Source organism: Myotis daubentonii, chromosome 13 (assembly GCF_963259705.1).
Source record: "Myotis daubentonii chromosome 13, mMyoDau2.1, whole genome shotgun sequence".
NCBI lineage: Eukaryota > Metazoa > Chordata > Mammalia > Chiroptera > Vespertilionidae > Myotis > Myotis daubentonii.
The window spans coordinates 27,392,130-27,410,038 of NC_081852.1; the positions used below are offsets into that span (position 1 = coordinate 27,392,130).

At 40.5% G+C, this 17,909-nt stretch overlaps 1 protein-coding gene across 9 annotated transcripts in view; it reads left to right on the forward strand.

Annotated features, from left to right (window-relative positions):
* JMJD1C (jumonji domain containing 1C) overlaps positions 1–17,909 on the forward strand; it is a 260,540-nt gene that overhangs the window by 206,485 nt on the left and 36,146 nt on the right. For 8 of the 9 annotated variants that reach the window (XM_059662587.1, XM_059662585.1, XM_059662586.1 and 5 more), the window contains 5 exons: positions 185–328; positions 433–619; positions 739–2,417; positions 11,266–11,438; positions 13,302–15,505. In XM_059662587.1, coding sequence (XP_059518570.1) covers positions 185–328; positions 433–619; positions 739–2,417; positions 11,266–11,438; positions 13,302–15,505 — 4,387 coding nt within the window. Of the gene's footprint in view, positions 1–184; positions 333–432; positions 620–738; positions 2,418–11,265; positions 11,439–13,301; positions 15,506–17,909 lie in introns of those variants that run through there. The other variant, XM_059662594.1, reaches the window with a different exon arrangement.

Consider the following 17,909-nt stretch of genomic DNA (forward strand, 5'->3'; position numbering starts at 1 on the left):
GAAGAATGTTGCAATAATTTTCTCTATGATGATTAAAATTAGCTTATTGTAAGTATAGCAGTATCTTATAAATTAAGAATTCCAAACTGATTTCTAGACATTTCTACTCATTGACGAATGTGCCTAAATAACACATCTATCGGACTGGATTTAATTTTTGTTCTTTTTTTGTGTCATGGATTAGGTACTAGAACCACAGAATGTCGATCCTTCTATGGTTCAAATGACCTTTCTAGATGATGTTGTTCACTCTTTGTTAAAAGGTGAAAATATTGGCATTACATCACGACGAAGGTCTCGTGCTAGTCAAAATAGCAACGCTGTTCACGTATGTATGTTGTTAGTTCTGGATTATTGTAAAAAATTTCCCTTGGATTACTTAGGATCAGGTAGTAAACAAATCATTGTTAATTGGTGTATTTTTTTTTTTAGGGTCATTATACACGTGCCCAGGCAAATAGTCCCAGACCAACAATGAACTCACAAGCTGCTGTACCAAAACAAAATACACACCAGCAACAAAGAAATATTCGTTCAAATAAGAGGAAGGGCTCAGATAGCAGCATACCAGATGAAGAGAAGATGAAGGAGGAAAAATATGATTATATAGGGCGAGGAGGTAGGAGGACCTGTTTTTGGGGGGGTGGGGTGCGGGATGAGAACAAATAAAAATACATTTAAAGTATACTTATTTAATATCAGTATCAAAAATAAAACCTCTTTTTTTTAATCTTGCAGAAAATCCTAAAGGTAAAAACAAACAGTTGGTGAACAAAAGAAGGAAACCTGAGGAGGATGAAAAGAAGCTAAATATGAAAAGACTACGAACCGACAATGTTTCAGACTTTTCTGAAAACAGTGACTCAGAAAATTCAAATAAGAGGATAATAAATAATTCCTTAGAGCAGAAACCAGAGAATGAGTTGAAAAATAAAAACACTTCGAAGATAAATGGAGAAGAAGGAAAATTCCAAAATAATGAGAAAACAGGAGAAGAGACACTCATAGATAGCCAGCCTCCCTGGGATCAAATACAAGGAGATAAAAAACATGAAGAAATGGAGAAGCAGAAGTTTGTTGACTCTCAGCTTCAAGAAAAAATGATTATCCATTCATCAGAACAGACCACACTTTCTGATCATAATCCTAATGATTTACTTCTTCAGGAAAATACGGAAAAAATACATACAGTGGAATTGCCAAAGGAGCAGTTTGTATCCAGACCATCCACACCGAAATGTGTTATTGATATTACAAATGACACTAATTCTGAAAAGATGGTTCAGGAAAATTCAAATACCTTTGGCCTTCAGACACTTCAGAAAATGGATTCTAATGTTAGTGATTCAAAACATTCTATTGTAAATGCAAAATATTTGGAAGCATCGAAACAAGATTCTGACCATAGCTGGATCAGTGATATAGTTAAAGTAGATTTAACCCAATCAAATGTTAAGAATGCTCCTTCAGGAAATGATCATTTGAATATGGAAAAAGAAAAAAATCAGTATGCCTCTTACACGTCTTCTGTAAGTTCAGGTTCTGTGATGGATGATAAGGTGCGTAAGCGAAGTCCGCCTCCAGAGATTATAAAATCTAAACTTAATGCTTCAGTTGATGGTCACAAGACAAAATCCAATCCCTCACCTGAAGTTGTTAAACCTAAAATTACCCATTCTCCTGATTCTGTTAAGTCTAAGGCTACTTATGTCAACAGCCATACCACTGGTGAAAGAAGACTGGCAAATAAGATAGAACATGAGTTATCAAGATGCAGTTTTCATCCAGTTCCTACTCGAGGCAGTACATTGGAAACTACGAAGAGCCCTCTTATTATTGATAAAAATGAGCATTTCACAGTTTATAGAGATCCTGCACTTATTGGTTCAGAAACAGGAGCGAATCACATTTCACCTTTCTTAAACCAGCATCCTTTTTCTCTTCATTCTTCATCTCATAGAACCTGTTTAAATCCAGGTACCCATCACCCTGCCTTAACTCCTGCAACCCACTTATTGGCCGGATCATCCAGTCAAACTCCATTGCCTACCATTAACTCTCACCCTCTGACTAGTGGTCCACATCATTCTGTTCATCACCCTCATTTACTACCTGCTGTGTTACCTGGAGTGCCTACTGCCTCCTTACTTGGTGGCCACCCACGATTAGAGACTGCTCATGCCAGCAGCTTGAGCCACTTAGCACTAGCACACCAACAACAGCAACAATTGTTACAGCACCAGTCACCTCATCTTCTTGGACAAGCCCATCCTTCTGCTTCGTATAGTCAGCTTGGTCTTTATCCAATTATTTGGCAATATCCAAATGGAACACATGCATACTCAGGACTTGGTCTGCCTTCTTCCAAGTGGGTTCACCCAGAAAATGCAGTTAATGCTGAATCTTCATTAAGAAGGGTAAGTTATATTGTAGTTAGCCACATATCCATATACATACTAATCTACATATGTACAAGTGCTTTTTAAATAGTTCATTAATTTTCTAGATTTCTTTATATAATGTATTAACATTTTTAAAGTTATTTTTCTAATTATAATGAAACTTTCCAATTACAGTAACTAGAGCCATGAAATCTGAAGTCTCGAAGCCTATTTGTTTTTTAGGAAGCCAATTTAAAGTAAAACTTCTTAGATTGTTTCTAATATACGTTTTATGAAGACTATCTTCAATAATTAATTATGGTATATATCCATAATTGTTTGACAGCTAAATTCCTGTAAGTGGAGTTTCTGGATTAAAAATTATATGTAGTTGTTAGGATTTTTATATATATTATCCAATTATTCTTAAAAGACAAATTGTTCTATTCCCCAGCTGTATACATTACATTGATGCTATATTACAAGTTATGACTCTAATTTCCTTGTTCTCTAAAGGGAGCCAAAGTTAAAGGGTCCTTATATTTGGCAGTAAAGTAGGGGCTTAGATTCTTTCTACCTAATAGAGTATTGCAGAAGATAATAGTATAATGATTTTATTCTTTCATGGACTATGTGGTTTCTCTATCCAAATTCATTTTTATACTAAGAAATTGTTGAGGGCATTACCAGCCCCAATGTAAAAAATGGGGGAGTGGGAGTCCCTGTTAAATTTCAGGAGACAACTAGTCCTTGGGGCAGCCCAGGATGCTCTTCAGCAATACTCCAGAATTTTTTTTAACTCTTTCTATCTAGCTATCTTCCTCCGTACCTACTTTGTGGTAAAAAGACAACATTAAATTTACCAACCTAGCCATTAACAATAGTGTACAGTAGTACTATTAAGTATATTCACATTATTGTGCAACAGACCTCTATAATTTTTTCATCTTGCAAAACTGAAATTCTATACCCCTTCACTATCCCCCCAGTCCTTTGCACTACTTTTCTACTCTCTGTTTCTATGATTCGGACTGCTTTAGATAGATGCTTCATTTGATTGGAATCATGCAGACCTTTTGTGGCTGCTTTTTTCACATAACGTAATCTTAAAGTTAGTTCATCCATGTTGTTAGCATGTAACAGGATTTCCCTTTGTAAGCTGCATTAAATTTTTTTTTAATCCTCCCAAGGACATTGTTCCATTGATTTTTTTTTTTTTTTTTTTTTTTTTTTTTAGAGAGTGGAAGAGGTAGGGAAAGACAGAGAGAGAGAGTAACATTGATGTGAGAGAAACACATCGATTGGTTGCCTCTTGCACATGCCCTGACCAGTGCCCTGGGTTAGGGAAGAGCCTGCAACCGAGGTATGTGCCCTTGACTGGAATCGAACCCGGGACCCTTTGGTCCACAGGTTGACGCTCTATCCACTGAGCCAAACTAGCTAGGGTTCTATTTTATTTTTATACCACAGTTTTATACCATATGTCCACGGATTTTTGGGTTACTTCCACTCCTTGCTTATTATGAATAATGCTGCACTGGACATGGGTATTTTTGACACCTTTCTCAAGTTGGCCAAAATCCACAATAGATATGTTAGGGTAGGAATTTGGAAGACAACAATAGTGCCCTTCTTTACTTTAGGGATAATACTGCTTACATAGAGCCATGTCAACACCAGTAGGTGCAAATATAGTGTTCCTCTTGCCAAAAGTTTGTTATAGGAACTGTAAATTCTGGATAGCAATGATGACATTAGCCTGTGGCCATGAGTCCTTTCTTTTTTCCTTCCTTCCTTCCTTCCTTCCTTCCTTCCTTCCTTCCTTCCTTCCTTCCTTCCTTCCTTCCTTCCCTCCCTCCCTCCCTCCCTCCCTCCCTCCCTCCCTCCCTTCCTTCCTCTTTTTGCAAATCACAGGAGAGTTTATTGGGTCCTTGATGGAGGCAGGTATCATGCACTTAGCCCAGGGGTGGGCAAACTTTTTGACTCGAGGGCCACAATGGGTTCTTAAACTGGACCGGAGGGCCGGAACAAAAGCATGGATGGAGTGTTTGTGTGAACTAATATAAATTCAAAGTAAACATCATTACATAAAAGGGTACAGTCTTTTTTTTTTTTTTTTTTTTTTTTTTTTTTTTTAGAGAGTGGAAGAGGTAGGGAAAGACAGAGAGAGAGAGTAACATTGATGTGAGAGAAACACATCGATTGGTTGCCTCTTGCACATGCCCTGACCAGTGCCCTGGGTTAGGGAAGAGCCTGCAACCGAGGTATGTGCCCTTGACTGGAATCGAACCCGGGACCCTTTGGTCCACAGGTTGACGCTCTATCCACTGAGCCAAACTAGCTAGGGTTCTATTTTATTTTTATACCACAGTTTTATACCATATGTCCACGGATTTTTGGGTTACTTCCACTCCTTGCTTATTATGAATAATGCTGCACTGGACATGGGTATTTTTGACACCTTTCTCAAGTTGGCCAAAATCCACAATAGATATGTTAGGGTAGGAATTTGGAAGACAACAATAGTGCCCTTCTTTACTTTAGGGATAATACTGCTTACATAGAGCCATGTCAACACCAGTAGGTGCAAATATAGTGTTCCTCTTGCCAAAAGTTTGTTATAGGAACTGTAAATTCTGGATAGCAATGATGACATTAGCCTGTGGCCATGAGTCCTTTCTTTTTTCCTTCCTTCCTTCCTTCCTTCCTTCCTTCCTTCCTTCCTTCCTTCCTTCCTTCCTTCCTTCCTTCCTTCCCTCCCTCCCTCCCTCCCTCCCTCCCTCCCTCCCTCCCTTCCTTCCTCTTTTTGCAAATCACAGGAGAGTTTATTGGGTCCTTGATGGAGGCAGGTATCATGCACTTAGCCCAGGGGTGGGCAAACTTTTTGACTCGAGGGCCACAATGGGTTCTTAAACTGGACCGGAGGGCCGGAACAAAAGCATGGATGGAGTGTTTGTGTGAACTAATATAAATTCAAAGTAAACATCATTACATAAAAGGGTACAGTCTTTTTTTTTTTTTTTTTAGTTTTATTCATTTCAAGCGGGCCGTAGTTTGCCCACGGCTGGATTAGCCAAACCTAGCTGCCAGCAGTTGGTTTTCATGGCATGCTCCTCACTGCAGCATGTTTCTTTAACAAGCCCCTCTCAATTCAAATCACCTCTTCTTCGCGCACCTTGCCCATCCCATTATAAGTAACATGCTCTCAGTTACAACCTTTGCCACCAATCTGGAGGTGCTGGTATTCAGTGTTCTCGTCCATGGCAGTTATATGCACCCGTGGCCATTTAGTTGAAAAACACTAGTAAATGTTAGGTGCTTACAGATTCTCAATAATAAAGGCCCTGGTTAGAATCATTGTTCTCTCCAATAGCTGTCTTGTCTCCTATCTCTGCACAGCTAAATGTCTCAAGTGACTTGTGGTCTTTGGCCACGAATCCTTTCTTAATCTTAGGAGTTGTGATAGTTGACAGTGGTGGTAAGGGGACTCAAGATAAGCAGTGCGAATTATAGTTCTAACAGTTTCAAAGGATATTTCTTGTGGTTTATTCCCATTATAAACATCAGTTTTATATGAGCATCAGCCTTTAATGAAGTTACCAGTAAACTGCACGGTTTATTCTTGAACATCCCTATATTTGATACTGGCAGGATCTCAATTCTAAAAGTATTGTGCTTACATTGATCATAAGTTTCCCATTCCTATTCCATTGAACTTGGAGCAGGTGGAATCTTTCTAGAATGCGTACATTACTTAGTCAAACTCAATGAAGAGTCATTAATCACTTCAGTATACTGTTTGCCAGCCCTAGCAGGGTGCATGCATGAGGCAACCAGTCGATGTGTCTCCATCACATTGATGTTTCTCTCCTCTCTCCCTTTCTCCCTCCTTCCCTCCCTCCCTAAAAAAAAAAAAAGAAAAGAAAAGAAAAGAAAAGAAAAGAAAAGAAAAGAAAAAATCAATGGAAAAAATATCTTCACTCTTTGAGTGAGGATTAACTATATATATTTACCAGAATTGAAAGCAGCCCTGATGACCCAAGTGCCCAATACATCCACATTTTTTACACTGACCCTTTACTCTCATATGCCTTGAATGTAGCTGCAACTGATTGGGTAGAAGAACCAAGAGATTATTCTCCCATAACTTCCAAACCCTTGAAAACAAATATGTGTAACTGTTTAGAAATGGCTTGAGTAGGAGCATCTCTCAGTGTGTGTACTAGAAAACTTAACACTAACGTTTGTAAGGGCATAAAATGTTTTATTAACTGGTCATAAACTTGTTATATTAAAAATGAGCATATCAGATTTTCATTTATTATGTAAAACATTTTGAGCAAAAGTGAAGATATCTTAAACCTAGTATTGTAAATTAAATGGAGAAACAATTAGGTAATACATTTTAATGTTATAGTAAAAAAACTTATCATTTCCATAATTGATTGCAACTTGAGGTTTCTGAATCTTGGAGAACTGAGGCCTTTAAACATTTGAATATTTATGTGCTTGTGTAATAAATATGTGTGTATTTTCTCTTATGAGGTTTATGATTTATAATTTTACTAGAGACCCAGTGCACGAATTCGTGCACAGGTGGGCTCCCTCAGGGTGGCCTGTGGAGATCAGGCCCCAGCTCACACCCCCAGCCTCAAAGCCCTGCAGCCCCACCTGGCACCCTGCCTTGGCCTGGTGCCACCCCCTCAACTGCTTCACCATCCCGCCTGTGGGACAATTGATCAGGGACAGGCCCCCCGCCAGGCTCCCTCAGTGCCTGGGAGCTGAAATGATCAGTTGGGGCCGGGACCGGGGCCAGGACCACCGCTGGTCACCATCTGTGGGGTGATCAGGCCTCCGCTCGCACCCGCATTGGCCTGGCTCCGCCCACTCATCTGCTCCACCATCCTGCCACGGTCCCACTCTCCTCAGGGCCCATTCAGGCCGGCAGTGCCTCCACTGCCAGTACTGCGTCACTGACGCCCGCCATGTTCCCCGCCGTCCCGTGGTGGTCAGCGCAAATCATAGTGAGTGGTCAAACGACTGCCTGAGGGGACAATTTGCATATTAGGCTTTTATTATATAGTATAATATTTTTTTAATATATTTTATTTATTTTTACAGAGAGGAAAAGAGAGTGATAGTTAGAAACATAGATGAGAGAGAAACATCCATCAGCTGCCTCCAGCACACCCCCTACTGGGGATGTGCCCACAACCAAGGTACATGCCCTTGACTGGAATCGAACCTGGGACCCTTCAGTCCTCAGTCTGACGCTCTATCCACTGAGCCAAACCAGTTAGGGCTAGGATAATATTTTTTAATCGAAGTAATTTGACAGCAGTATATCTTTGGCATTATATTATATTGCTTTTGCATTATCATTTAGAGATGCAAAATTTATTCCATTAAAATCAAAGGATTGTATTTCCCCAGTATCTTGACTCAACAAATCATGTTCTGGAAGAAATGCCAATGAGTTATAGTATAAAATCAATTTCTAAGTACAGTGGGGCCTTCACTTACAGGTGTCCTGACTAACGAGTTTTTTGAGATACCAGCTGTCTCTCAGCAGATTTTTTGCATTGAGCTGACAGAGTAATTTGAGTTAACGAGTTCCTTAACGAGCTCCTTAACGAGCTCAGTTTTGTAATGAATTAAACTCGTAAGTCAAGGCCCCACTGTATATCTTTTGATAGTTGTAACTCTTAACATAGAGATCAATGTCACCACATATTCAGTATGAGAAAGGCAGCATATTGACATACAAAAAATAATTTTTAATAAGTCTTTATTGTTCAGATTATTACAGTTCCTCTTTTTTCCCCCCATAGGTCCCCTACACCTGGTTCGCACCCCTCCCATACCCTTACCCCCCCCCCCACTGTCCTCGTCCATAGGTGTAAGATTTTTTTCCAATCTTCCCGAAGTTCCCACACCCCCTTCCCCTGAGAATTGTCAGTCCACTCCCTTTCTGTGCCCTGATTCTATTCTATTCACCAGTTTATTCTGTTCATCAGATTTTTTATTCACTTGATTTTTAGATTAACTTGTTGATAGATATGTATTTGTTCTCACTTTGTTGTTCATAATTTTTATCTTTAGCTTTTTCTTCTTCCTCTTCTTAAAGAATACCCTTCAGTATTTTATATAATACTGGTTTGGTAGTGATGAACTCCTTTAGTTTTTTCTTATCTGCACAGCTCTTTATCTGACCTTCAATTCTAAATGATAGCTTTGCTGGGTAGAGTAATCTTGGTTGTAGGTTTTTGCTAGTCATCACTTTGAATATTCCTTGCTACTCCCTTCTGGCCTGCATAGTTTCTGTTGAGAAATCAGCTGACAGTCGTATGGGTACTCCCTTGTAGGTAACTAACGTTTTTCTCTTGCTGCTTTTAAGATTTTCTCTTTGTCTTTTGCCCTTGGTATTTTAATTATGATGTGTCTTGGTGTGGGCCTCTTTTGATTCCTTTTGTTTGGGATTCTCTGCAGTTTCTGGACTTGTAAGTCTATTTCTTTCACCAGGTAGGGGAAGTTTTATGTCATTATTTCTTCAAATAGGTTTTCAATATCTTGCTCTCTCTCTTCTTCTGGCACCCTCATAATTCGGATGTTGGTACGCTTGAAGTTGTCCCAGAGGCTCCTTACACTATCTTCATATTTTTGGATTCTTTTTGCATTTTGCTTTTCCGGTTGGGTGTTTTTTGCTTCTTCGTATTTCAAATCTTTGACTTGATTCTTGGGATCCTCTAGTCTGCTGTTGGATCTCTGTATAAAATTCTTTATTTCAGTCAGCGTATGCTTACTTTCTAGTAGGTCCTTTTTCATATCCTCGAGGGTCTCACTAAATTTCTCGGAGGTTTCTAGAAGATTCTTGAGTAGTCTTATAACCGTGGTTTTGAACTCTATATCCAGTAGTTTGCTTTCCTCCATTTTTTTCATTTGTGACATGTTTTTTTGTCTCTGCATTTTGGCTGCTTCCCTTTGTAGATAGAGTGGCTTTCTGTACTAGGTATCCTATAGGGCCCAGTGGCTCAGCCTCCCCAATTACCTGAGGTGGACACTCTTGGTGCACCCCTTTGTGGGCTGTGTGTACAGTCTTGCTGTAGTTAAGCAGTGATTGCTGTTGGTTTCACTGGGAGGAATTGACTTCCAGGCCAACTGGCTATGAGGACCAGCTGTGTCTACAATGGGAGAACTGCTGTGCTGGAGACACCCTTATGGGGCAGGACTTGCTTCAGTGGGGCTTTGGTGCTCAGTGAGTCTGCCCCTTGAGTGTGTCTCTTATTGATGTGAAGAGTTGTGATCCGGTATGGTCTCACACTGACCACTGGGTACACTGGCTCTTGGATCTTCAAGGAGGTGCAAAGTCAGCCACTGCCTGAGGCCACCCAGCTGGAGCTACAGAGAGATCTGCAGATTCCTCCTCTTTGTTTGAGGTTTGGAAGTGCCCAGATGAGGCCCAGCTGTGAAGCAATGCAGGCTGCTGCTGCAGGGCCTTAGGCCTTCTTTTAGAAGCTTTGGAGCTCTCTGACCCAGCTGCAGTTTGTTAGGTTTTAGGTTGCAAAATGACAGGCCATTCATGTGCAAAATCTGCGCACAGCTTGGGTGGGGTTGTAAATTGGGTGGGGCGGGGTCTCAGGGAGTCACCGGGGCAGAGCAAAGAGCAATGGCTGCCAGTCAGCCCTGCCCCGGGAAGTCCCCGGATCTCTGTGTTCCACAGCCCCGTGCAGGAACAGTGATCGCTGCAAGCTCCTCTGAGAGAAAGTGGCCCTTGCATTCCGGCCCGATGTCAGATAGTCCAGTTTCTCCCCGTATGAGTCTGGGTCCTCAGAGTCTCACCTGGTACTGGACTTCAGAGCAATCGGGACTTGTGTCTCCCTCCCGATTGAAAAAAACAACAGTGCACCCAGTTGCCAGCCCATTTCGCGCGCGCCTTCATACCTCTGCACTTGCGCATCTCCGCACCTCTTACCAGTCTCAATGCGCCTTTTTCTTTCCTTCTAGTTGTAGAACTTCCACTCAATCAGCTTTCCCGTGGTTCTTGATGATATTTGTTTTGTCTTTTATTTGGAGTTTTGATGTGGTTGTGAGAGGCAGTAATTACAGGTGCTTACCTATGCTACCGTCTTGGTTGTCCTCCAAAAAATAACTTATTTATACCGCCACATGTCCAGGTTTAATGACCCAACAACTGACAGCTTATAGTGAAATGGAGTATAATTGAGTCTTAACACATTGTTTGCGGGTAGTTTTTATCGCGCGCCAATAGGTGGCGCGGGCCATTTTTGCTAATTTTTTGCGCAAATGGCAACCTTTGGTAAAATTACGATAACTTTAGTTTACGTATTTATACGTTACCCGCATTCTACCGCTAGTCTATAAAAAACGTATTTATACGTGTCCCGCGCTCTACTACACTGGTAGAACGTATAAATACGTAAAACGTATAAATACGTTTCCCGCATACAATGTTTTAAAAATGTAATTTTCGTGACAAAATTGGCAAATGAACTTGATTATAATTTCTGTTTGTGATGAAATGTATTTTAGGAATAACAAATCCTGGTGTTTTTTATTAGAAGTATATTCTTTTAATAGAATCTTAGGCAATCTTATAAGCTGTGTTCTCTATATACGTTAAAGGCAATAATTTCAAAATCTACATTCAATAAAATAAATTTCTAGAAATTACTAGTTTAATGCTGGTTACTTTTGACATATGGAAATATTCATATAGTTATTTTGGTTACTTGTCTGAATATTTCTCATTAGGTGAATTTAGAAAAAGTCACATGCTTCATAGGTATATCATTATTTTAGTCCTACTGTGACATTGTTTTTAGCTTTTCCTAGTAACTGAAGTCTGACTTTTTTTCTTAAATAGAATTCTCCCAGCTCTTGGTTACATCAACCCACCCCTGTGACCTCAGCAGATGGTATTGGATTACTTAGTCACATTCCTGTCAGACCTTCCAGTGCAGAGCCTCATCGGCCTCTTAAAATTACAACACATTCCAGTCCACCACTGGCAAAAAGTTTAGTAGACCATCATAAAGAGTAAGTTCACCAGTGCTTAAAACTTACAAATGCCTTGTCTTTTATCGTTTTTTTAATTCATTTTCTAAGCAAGTTATTTTAAGTTAATCTCTTAAAACTGGGATTTGAATAAGTACTATTCTTTCAGTTTTGATACACTCTATAATTTACTTGATAATTTTAGAATACGTGGAAATTCGTGTTTCACTTGTATAATAGAACTAGATGCACAAAATTCGTGCAAGAGTAGGCCTTTCTTCCCTCCAGGACCCGGGCTTCCCTCGCAGCCCTGTCTTCATCGAGAAGGTCGTCTGGAAGGATGTCTGGTCTAATTAGCATATTATGCTTTTATTATTATAGACTAGAGGCCTGGTACACAAAAATTTGTGCATGCCGGGGAGTCCCTCAACCCGGCCTGTGCCCTCTCACAGTCTGGGACCCCTGGGGGGATGACCACCTGCTATCTTAGGCCCACTCCCCAGGGGGATTGTGCCTTAGCTGGCAGTCAGACATTTCTCTGGCAAACCAGGAGCCCTCGGGGGATGTCCACTTGCCAGCGGGGAGCAGGCCTAAGCTGCAGTCAGACATCCTTAGCGCTGCTGAGGAGGCAGGAGAGGTTCCCACACCACCACTGTACTGGCAGCCGTCAGCCTGGCTTGTGGCTGAGCAGAGTTCCCCCTGTGGGAGCACACTGACCACAAGGGGAGAGCTCCTCCATTGAGCATCTGCCCCCTGGTGAGCAGTGTGTGTCATTGTGACCAGTCATTCCCAGTGGTTGTGCTGTTAGGGTCAATTTGCATATTACCCTTTCATTATATAGGATAGGGGCCTGGTGCATGGGTGGGGGCCGGCTGGTTTGCCCTGAAGGGTGTCCCGGATCAGGGTGGGGTTCCTGCTAATGTGCCTGGCCAGCCTGGGTGAGGGGCTGAGGGCCGTGTTCAGACTGGCCACACCCTCTTCAGGGTGGGGGTTCCCGCTGGAGTGCCTGGCCCCCCTGGGTGAGGGGCTGAGGGCTGTTTGCAGGCTGGCCACACCCCCTTCAGGGTCAGGGGTCCTGCTGGAGTGCCTGGCCAGTCTGGGTGAGGGGCTGATGGCTGTTTGCAGGTTGGCCAAGCCCCCCAGTGGGGACCTTCACCCCATGAGGGTGTGGCCAGCCTTGGTGAGTGGCTGATGGCTATCTGCAGGCTGGCCACACGCCCTTCAGGGTGGAGGGTCTTTCTGGGGTCCCTGGCCAGTCTGGGTGAGGGGTGATGGCTGTTTGCAGGCTGGCCAAGCCCACCAGCAGGGACCCTCACCCCATGAGGGTGTGGCCATCTGGGTGAGGGGCTGATGGCTGTTTGCAGGCTGGCCACGGCCCCCGCCACCCAACCTCCCAGTGGAGGCTGGCTGGAAGCAGGTATCTGGGATTTATTTATCTTCTATAATTGAAACTTTGTTGCCTTTAGCGGAGGCCACAGCTGGCCAGGGCAGGTGGGAAGCTTGGCTTCCTCCATCGCCGGGGCAACCAAGCCTTCTGCTTGCTCCAGTTCCATGGCTGCCAGCCGCCATCTTGGTTGGGTTAATTTGCATATAGTTGCTCTGATTGACTGGTGGGCGTGGCTTGGGGCATAGCAGAGGTGCGGTCAATTTGCATGTTTCTCTTATTAGGTTAGATTATATTGCATAGAAGCTATCTTTATATCATACAAAAAAAAGTGGTTACAGAAACCTTTGTTTATTTTTAAGATAATTTTTTACTTTTCTGTTATAGTTGATGTGTGCACTATTAGTTTCAGATCGCACACCCCCAACCCAGCGATTAGACATTTATACAATTTATGAAATGATCACCCCAATAAAACTAGTACCTATCTGACACCATGTCATTGTGTATTTTCTTTACAGAGAATTGGAGAGGAAAGCTTTCATTGAACCATTACGTTCTATTACATCTACATCAGCAAAAAATGACCTGGAGCTAACTAGGTCACAGGCTGGAAAAGATGGTAACTTGCATAGACATTTTGTGGATCCTGTGATGAATCCATTACAGAGACCACCCCAGGAGACTGGAGAGAGACTAAACAAATATAAGGAGGAACACCGCCGAATTCTTCAAGAAAGTATTGATGTTGCTCCATTTACAACTAAAATCAAGGGGCTTGAGGGTGAGAGAGATAATTATTCCAGAGTAGCATCGTCATCTTCTAGCCCTAAAAGCCATGTCATCAAACAAGACAAAGATATGGAATGCTCAGTATCAGATCTTTATAAAATGAAGCACTCAGTGCCTCAGAGTTTGCCCCAAAGTAACTATTTCACTACATTGTCTAATAGTGTGGTAAATGAACCACCAAGGTCATACCCATCCAAAGAAGTTTCAAATATTTACACTGAAAAACAGAATAATACCCTTGTAGCGGCCACTAATCCTCAAACTCTAACTTCATTTATATCATCTCTTTCAAAGCCACCACCTTTGATTAAACACCAACCGGAAACTGAAGGTTTAGTAGGCAAAATACCAGAACACCTTTCCCATCAAATTGCTTCTCATTCAGTAACAACCTTCAGAAATGATTGTAGAAGTCCTACCCATTTGACAGTTTCTTCTACAAATACACTTCGGAGTATGCCTGCTTTACATAGAGCACCAGTATTTCACCCACCAATTCATCACAGCCTGGATAGAAAGGAAAGCAGCTATAGTAGCCTTTCCCCTCCAACTTTAACTCCAGTGATGCCTGTAAATGCTGGTGGGAAAGTTCAAGAATCACAAAAGCCTCCAACTCTAATTCCTGAGCCAAAAGAATCTCAGGCAAATTTTAAGAGTTCTTCTGAACAGAGTTTGACAGAAATGTGGAAATCTAATAATAACCCCAGCAAAGAGAAAGCTGAATGGCATGTAGAGAAAAGCAGCGGAAAGTCACAAGCTGCTATGGCATCTGTCATTGTACGTCCACCTTCCAGTACAAAACTTGACAGTGTGCCGGCAATGCAGTTAACATCCAAAGATCGAGTTAGCGAAAGATCTTCAACTGAGGCAAATCAAACAGATTGTCTCAAACCAGCAGAAGCTGGAGAAATTGGAAGAATAATTTTGCCAAGTGTGAATTCAGACAGTGCTCACATAAAATCTGCAAAAAACTTTCAGGCAGTCTCACAGGGCAGTGTTCCCAGTTCAGTTGTGTCTGCTGTAAATACAATGTGTAACACCAAAATGGATATATTCACATCTGCTGCCACTACCACCAGTGTTTCCAGCTGGAGTGGTTCCGGAATAATCTACTCTTTATCAAATACCATTTTGCCCTCTAAATCCTCAGACTGCACCTCTTCAAAAAGTGTCAGTCATTCAGTGGCTCACACACAGGAATGCAAGGTCAGCACCACATCTCCAGTTACCCAAGCCAGTAGTAAAACAGGAAGTGCTGTTCAGCCCAGCTCTGGGTTCTCAGGCACAACTGATTTTATTCACTTAAAAAAGCACAAGGCAGCATTGGCTGCAGCTCAATATAAAAGTAGTAATGCTAGTGAGATTGAGCCTAATGCTGTGAAAAATCAGACATCTTCAGCCTCCCTTGTCTTGGATAGCACTGTAGTCTGTAATACAATAAACAAAGCAAACTCTGTAGGAAATGGGCAAGCATCCCAGACAAATCAACCAAACTACCATACTAAACTTAAAAAAGCCTGGCTTACTAGACATTCAGAAGAAGATAAAAATACTAATAAAATGGAAAATTCAGGGAATTCTGTTTCAGAAATTATTAAGCCATGTTCTGTTAATTTAATAGCCTCTACATCTAATGATATACAAAATAGTGTAGATAGTAAGATCATAGTTGATAAATACGTAAAAGATGATAAAGTCAATAGGAGAAAAGCCAAAAGAACTTATGAATCTGGTTCTGAAAGTGGAGACTCAGATGAAAGTGAAAGCAAGTCAGAACAAAGGACTAAAAGGCAACCTAAGCCAACTTATAAAAAGAAGCAAAATGATTTGCAGAAAAGAAAAGGTGAAATAGAGGAAGATTTAAAACCCAATGGGATTCTCAGCAGGAGTGCCAAAGAAAAAAGTAAATTGAAGTTGCAGAGCAATAGTAGTGGTAAGTAAATTTATTTTTCTAACATCTCATAAAATATGCTGTATGTTCTTGGAATAATTGTGTGGTTTTCTAAAGACTAGTGAGTTTAAAAGCATCTTTTTACTTTATTTGTATGGCATTATGTATGTGCTCACTGAGCTCATTTCTACATTTCATAAGTATTTTATAAGAGGAAATGAGAGAAAATGTATCTCTCCATTTTGAAGAGTCTTCTAGAAATATGTTTTACCTAGCACTTATACTGACAAAAAATTAATGTGTAATCTAGCAGTTACTCAGAATTTTGAACATTTCTAAAAACTGTCAAAATGTATTTATAGCTGCCACATCAAAAGTGGATTTCAAATATTAAGTATTTACCTATAACAAGATACACATAGTTGAAAAAGAAATCCTATTTACATATATTTTAAGTCACATTTTTAAAAAGATATTTTTATTGATTTCAGAGAGGGAGAGGGAGAGCAAGATAGAAACCTCAATGAGGAGAGAGAATCATTGATCGGCTGCCTCCTGCACACCCAACACGGGATCCAGCCTGCAACCCAGGCATGTCCCCTGACCAGGAATTGAAATGTGACCTTTTGGTTCATAAGTCAATGCTCAACCACTGAACCACGTTGGCTGGGCTAAGTCACATATTTTGAAGAGAATTCAGAGTACTGTGGATGTGGCCTCTTAACGCTTCTCTCACTGATGACAAAATTAAAAGTGTACTGAAATTATTTTCTATTTAATAATGCTACTCATTCAAGCAGTTCTTAGTAAAAGTTAAAAGTGGGGTGTGAGGGTCATTATGGTTTTCTGTATTCAAGAAGAACATGCATAATAAGTAAAAATTCCAAAGCTGATGTTTGTTTCATTTGTGGATACAACAGCAAAATAAGTGATACTAATAAAATCACTATAAAGTGTTTCTATATGTTTTTACTCTCATAATAGTTTTTCTCAGTTTGCTTATTTATTTTTTGGTATGTTGCACAATGCAGAAAGCACTTAATAGTCTCACTGTATTCATGTATTAACCCACATACAGTATATGAAATATCTGTGACTATGTGGACATTCAAGAAGTTCTTTCACAAGCATTTGGATGCTCGAAGGCTCTTATTTGGGTCTTTTCACTGAATGAGGTTTTCCCACATGCCTGAGTGGAAATCAGAGGCAAAGTGAAGGAGAGAAAAACAGGAGAATGGAATCATAGAAAAGGAAGGACAGTCGGAAAGAGAGAGAAGAAAGGAAAATTAGCTCAACTAGAGACAGAGAGGCTGAGAGACTGAAATGCAAATATAGTCAGACAAAAGAAAGATAGGGAAATAGATAACACAGAATACTTGCCATTTGAGTATTGGATTGTATAGTATTGCTTTTTCTTTCTCCTGTGTTCTAGTTAATTCCCCCAATTAATTCTTAAGAGGCTTAGTGTGATCAATATTGTTTCTCTTCCTTCATATAACATTTACTTTGGTGTTAGGTAGTCAAATACTTAAGTTAAACATACAAAAAACAAAAAGAGGAACCTTCCAGGTTTTAACACATAGAAAACTCTTAATGAAATTAAATTTATAAAATTAACTCTTAATGAAGTACATATTCTGGTTTCATTTTGAGACTGAATGTACTTGTTTCCCATGTAAGAATTCTAAGACACAGGCTGGAATCAGCATTATCTCCACCCCAACTTGTTAGGCTTAGTGAAATCTCCCCCACTTAGTATTAGAGAGGCTATGTTAAGTCCCATTTATTCCCAAGTCCAAAGTAAAATTACATTTGACTGTTAAATGCCATCTTTTAATTATGGGCAGAGTTGATTTGCTATTATTCTGGGCTATCTAAAACAGTTCTCTAAATTGGGAATTTATAAGTCTAATTTCTCAACCTGAGTAGATAATGTACCTTTAAACACAACCATTTATGAACTGAAATTGCCAATCAAATTTAAATATATCTAAGTCCTGTGATGCACAAAATCAGTGGCTTAAGTATAATCAAAATTATAATACAAAAAACTCTTCTTATGACCTGGATCTTTGTGTCTTTACTATCTAAGTTGTTCACAAAAGTATGATTATCCATACTCTGAACTGTTCCATTACTTGGAATGTAAAAACATATTGGGCCCTGGCTGATGTGGCTAAGAGGTTAGAGTGTTAGCCTGCATGCCAAAGGGTCGAGGGTTTGATCTCTCCTGGTCAGGGCATGTTCGGGGAGACAACAGAGCAATGTGTCTCTCTGGCATGGTTGTTTCTCTCTCTCTCTCTCTCTCTCTCTCTCTCTCTCTCTCTCTCTCTCTCTCTCTCTCTCTCTCTCTCTCTGTCTGCCTCTCTCTCCCTCCTTCCCACTTTCTCTAAAAAGAAAAAAGAAAAACCAATGGAAAAAATATCCTCTTTTTGTTGTTACGCAA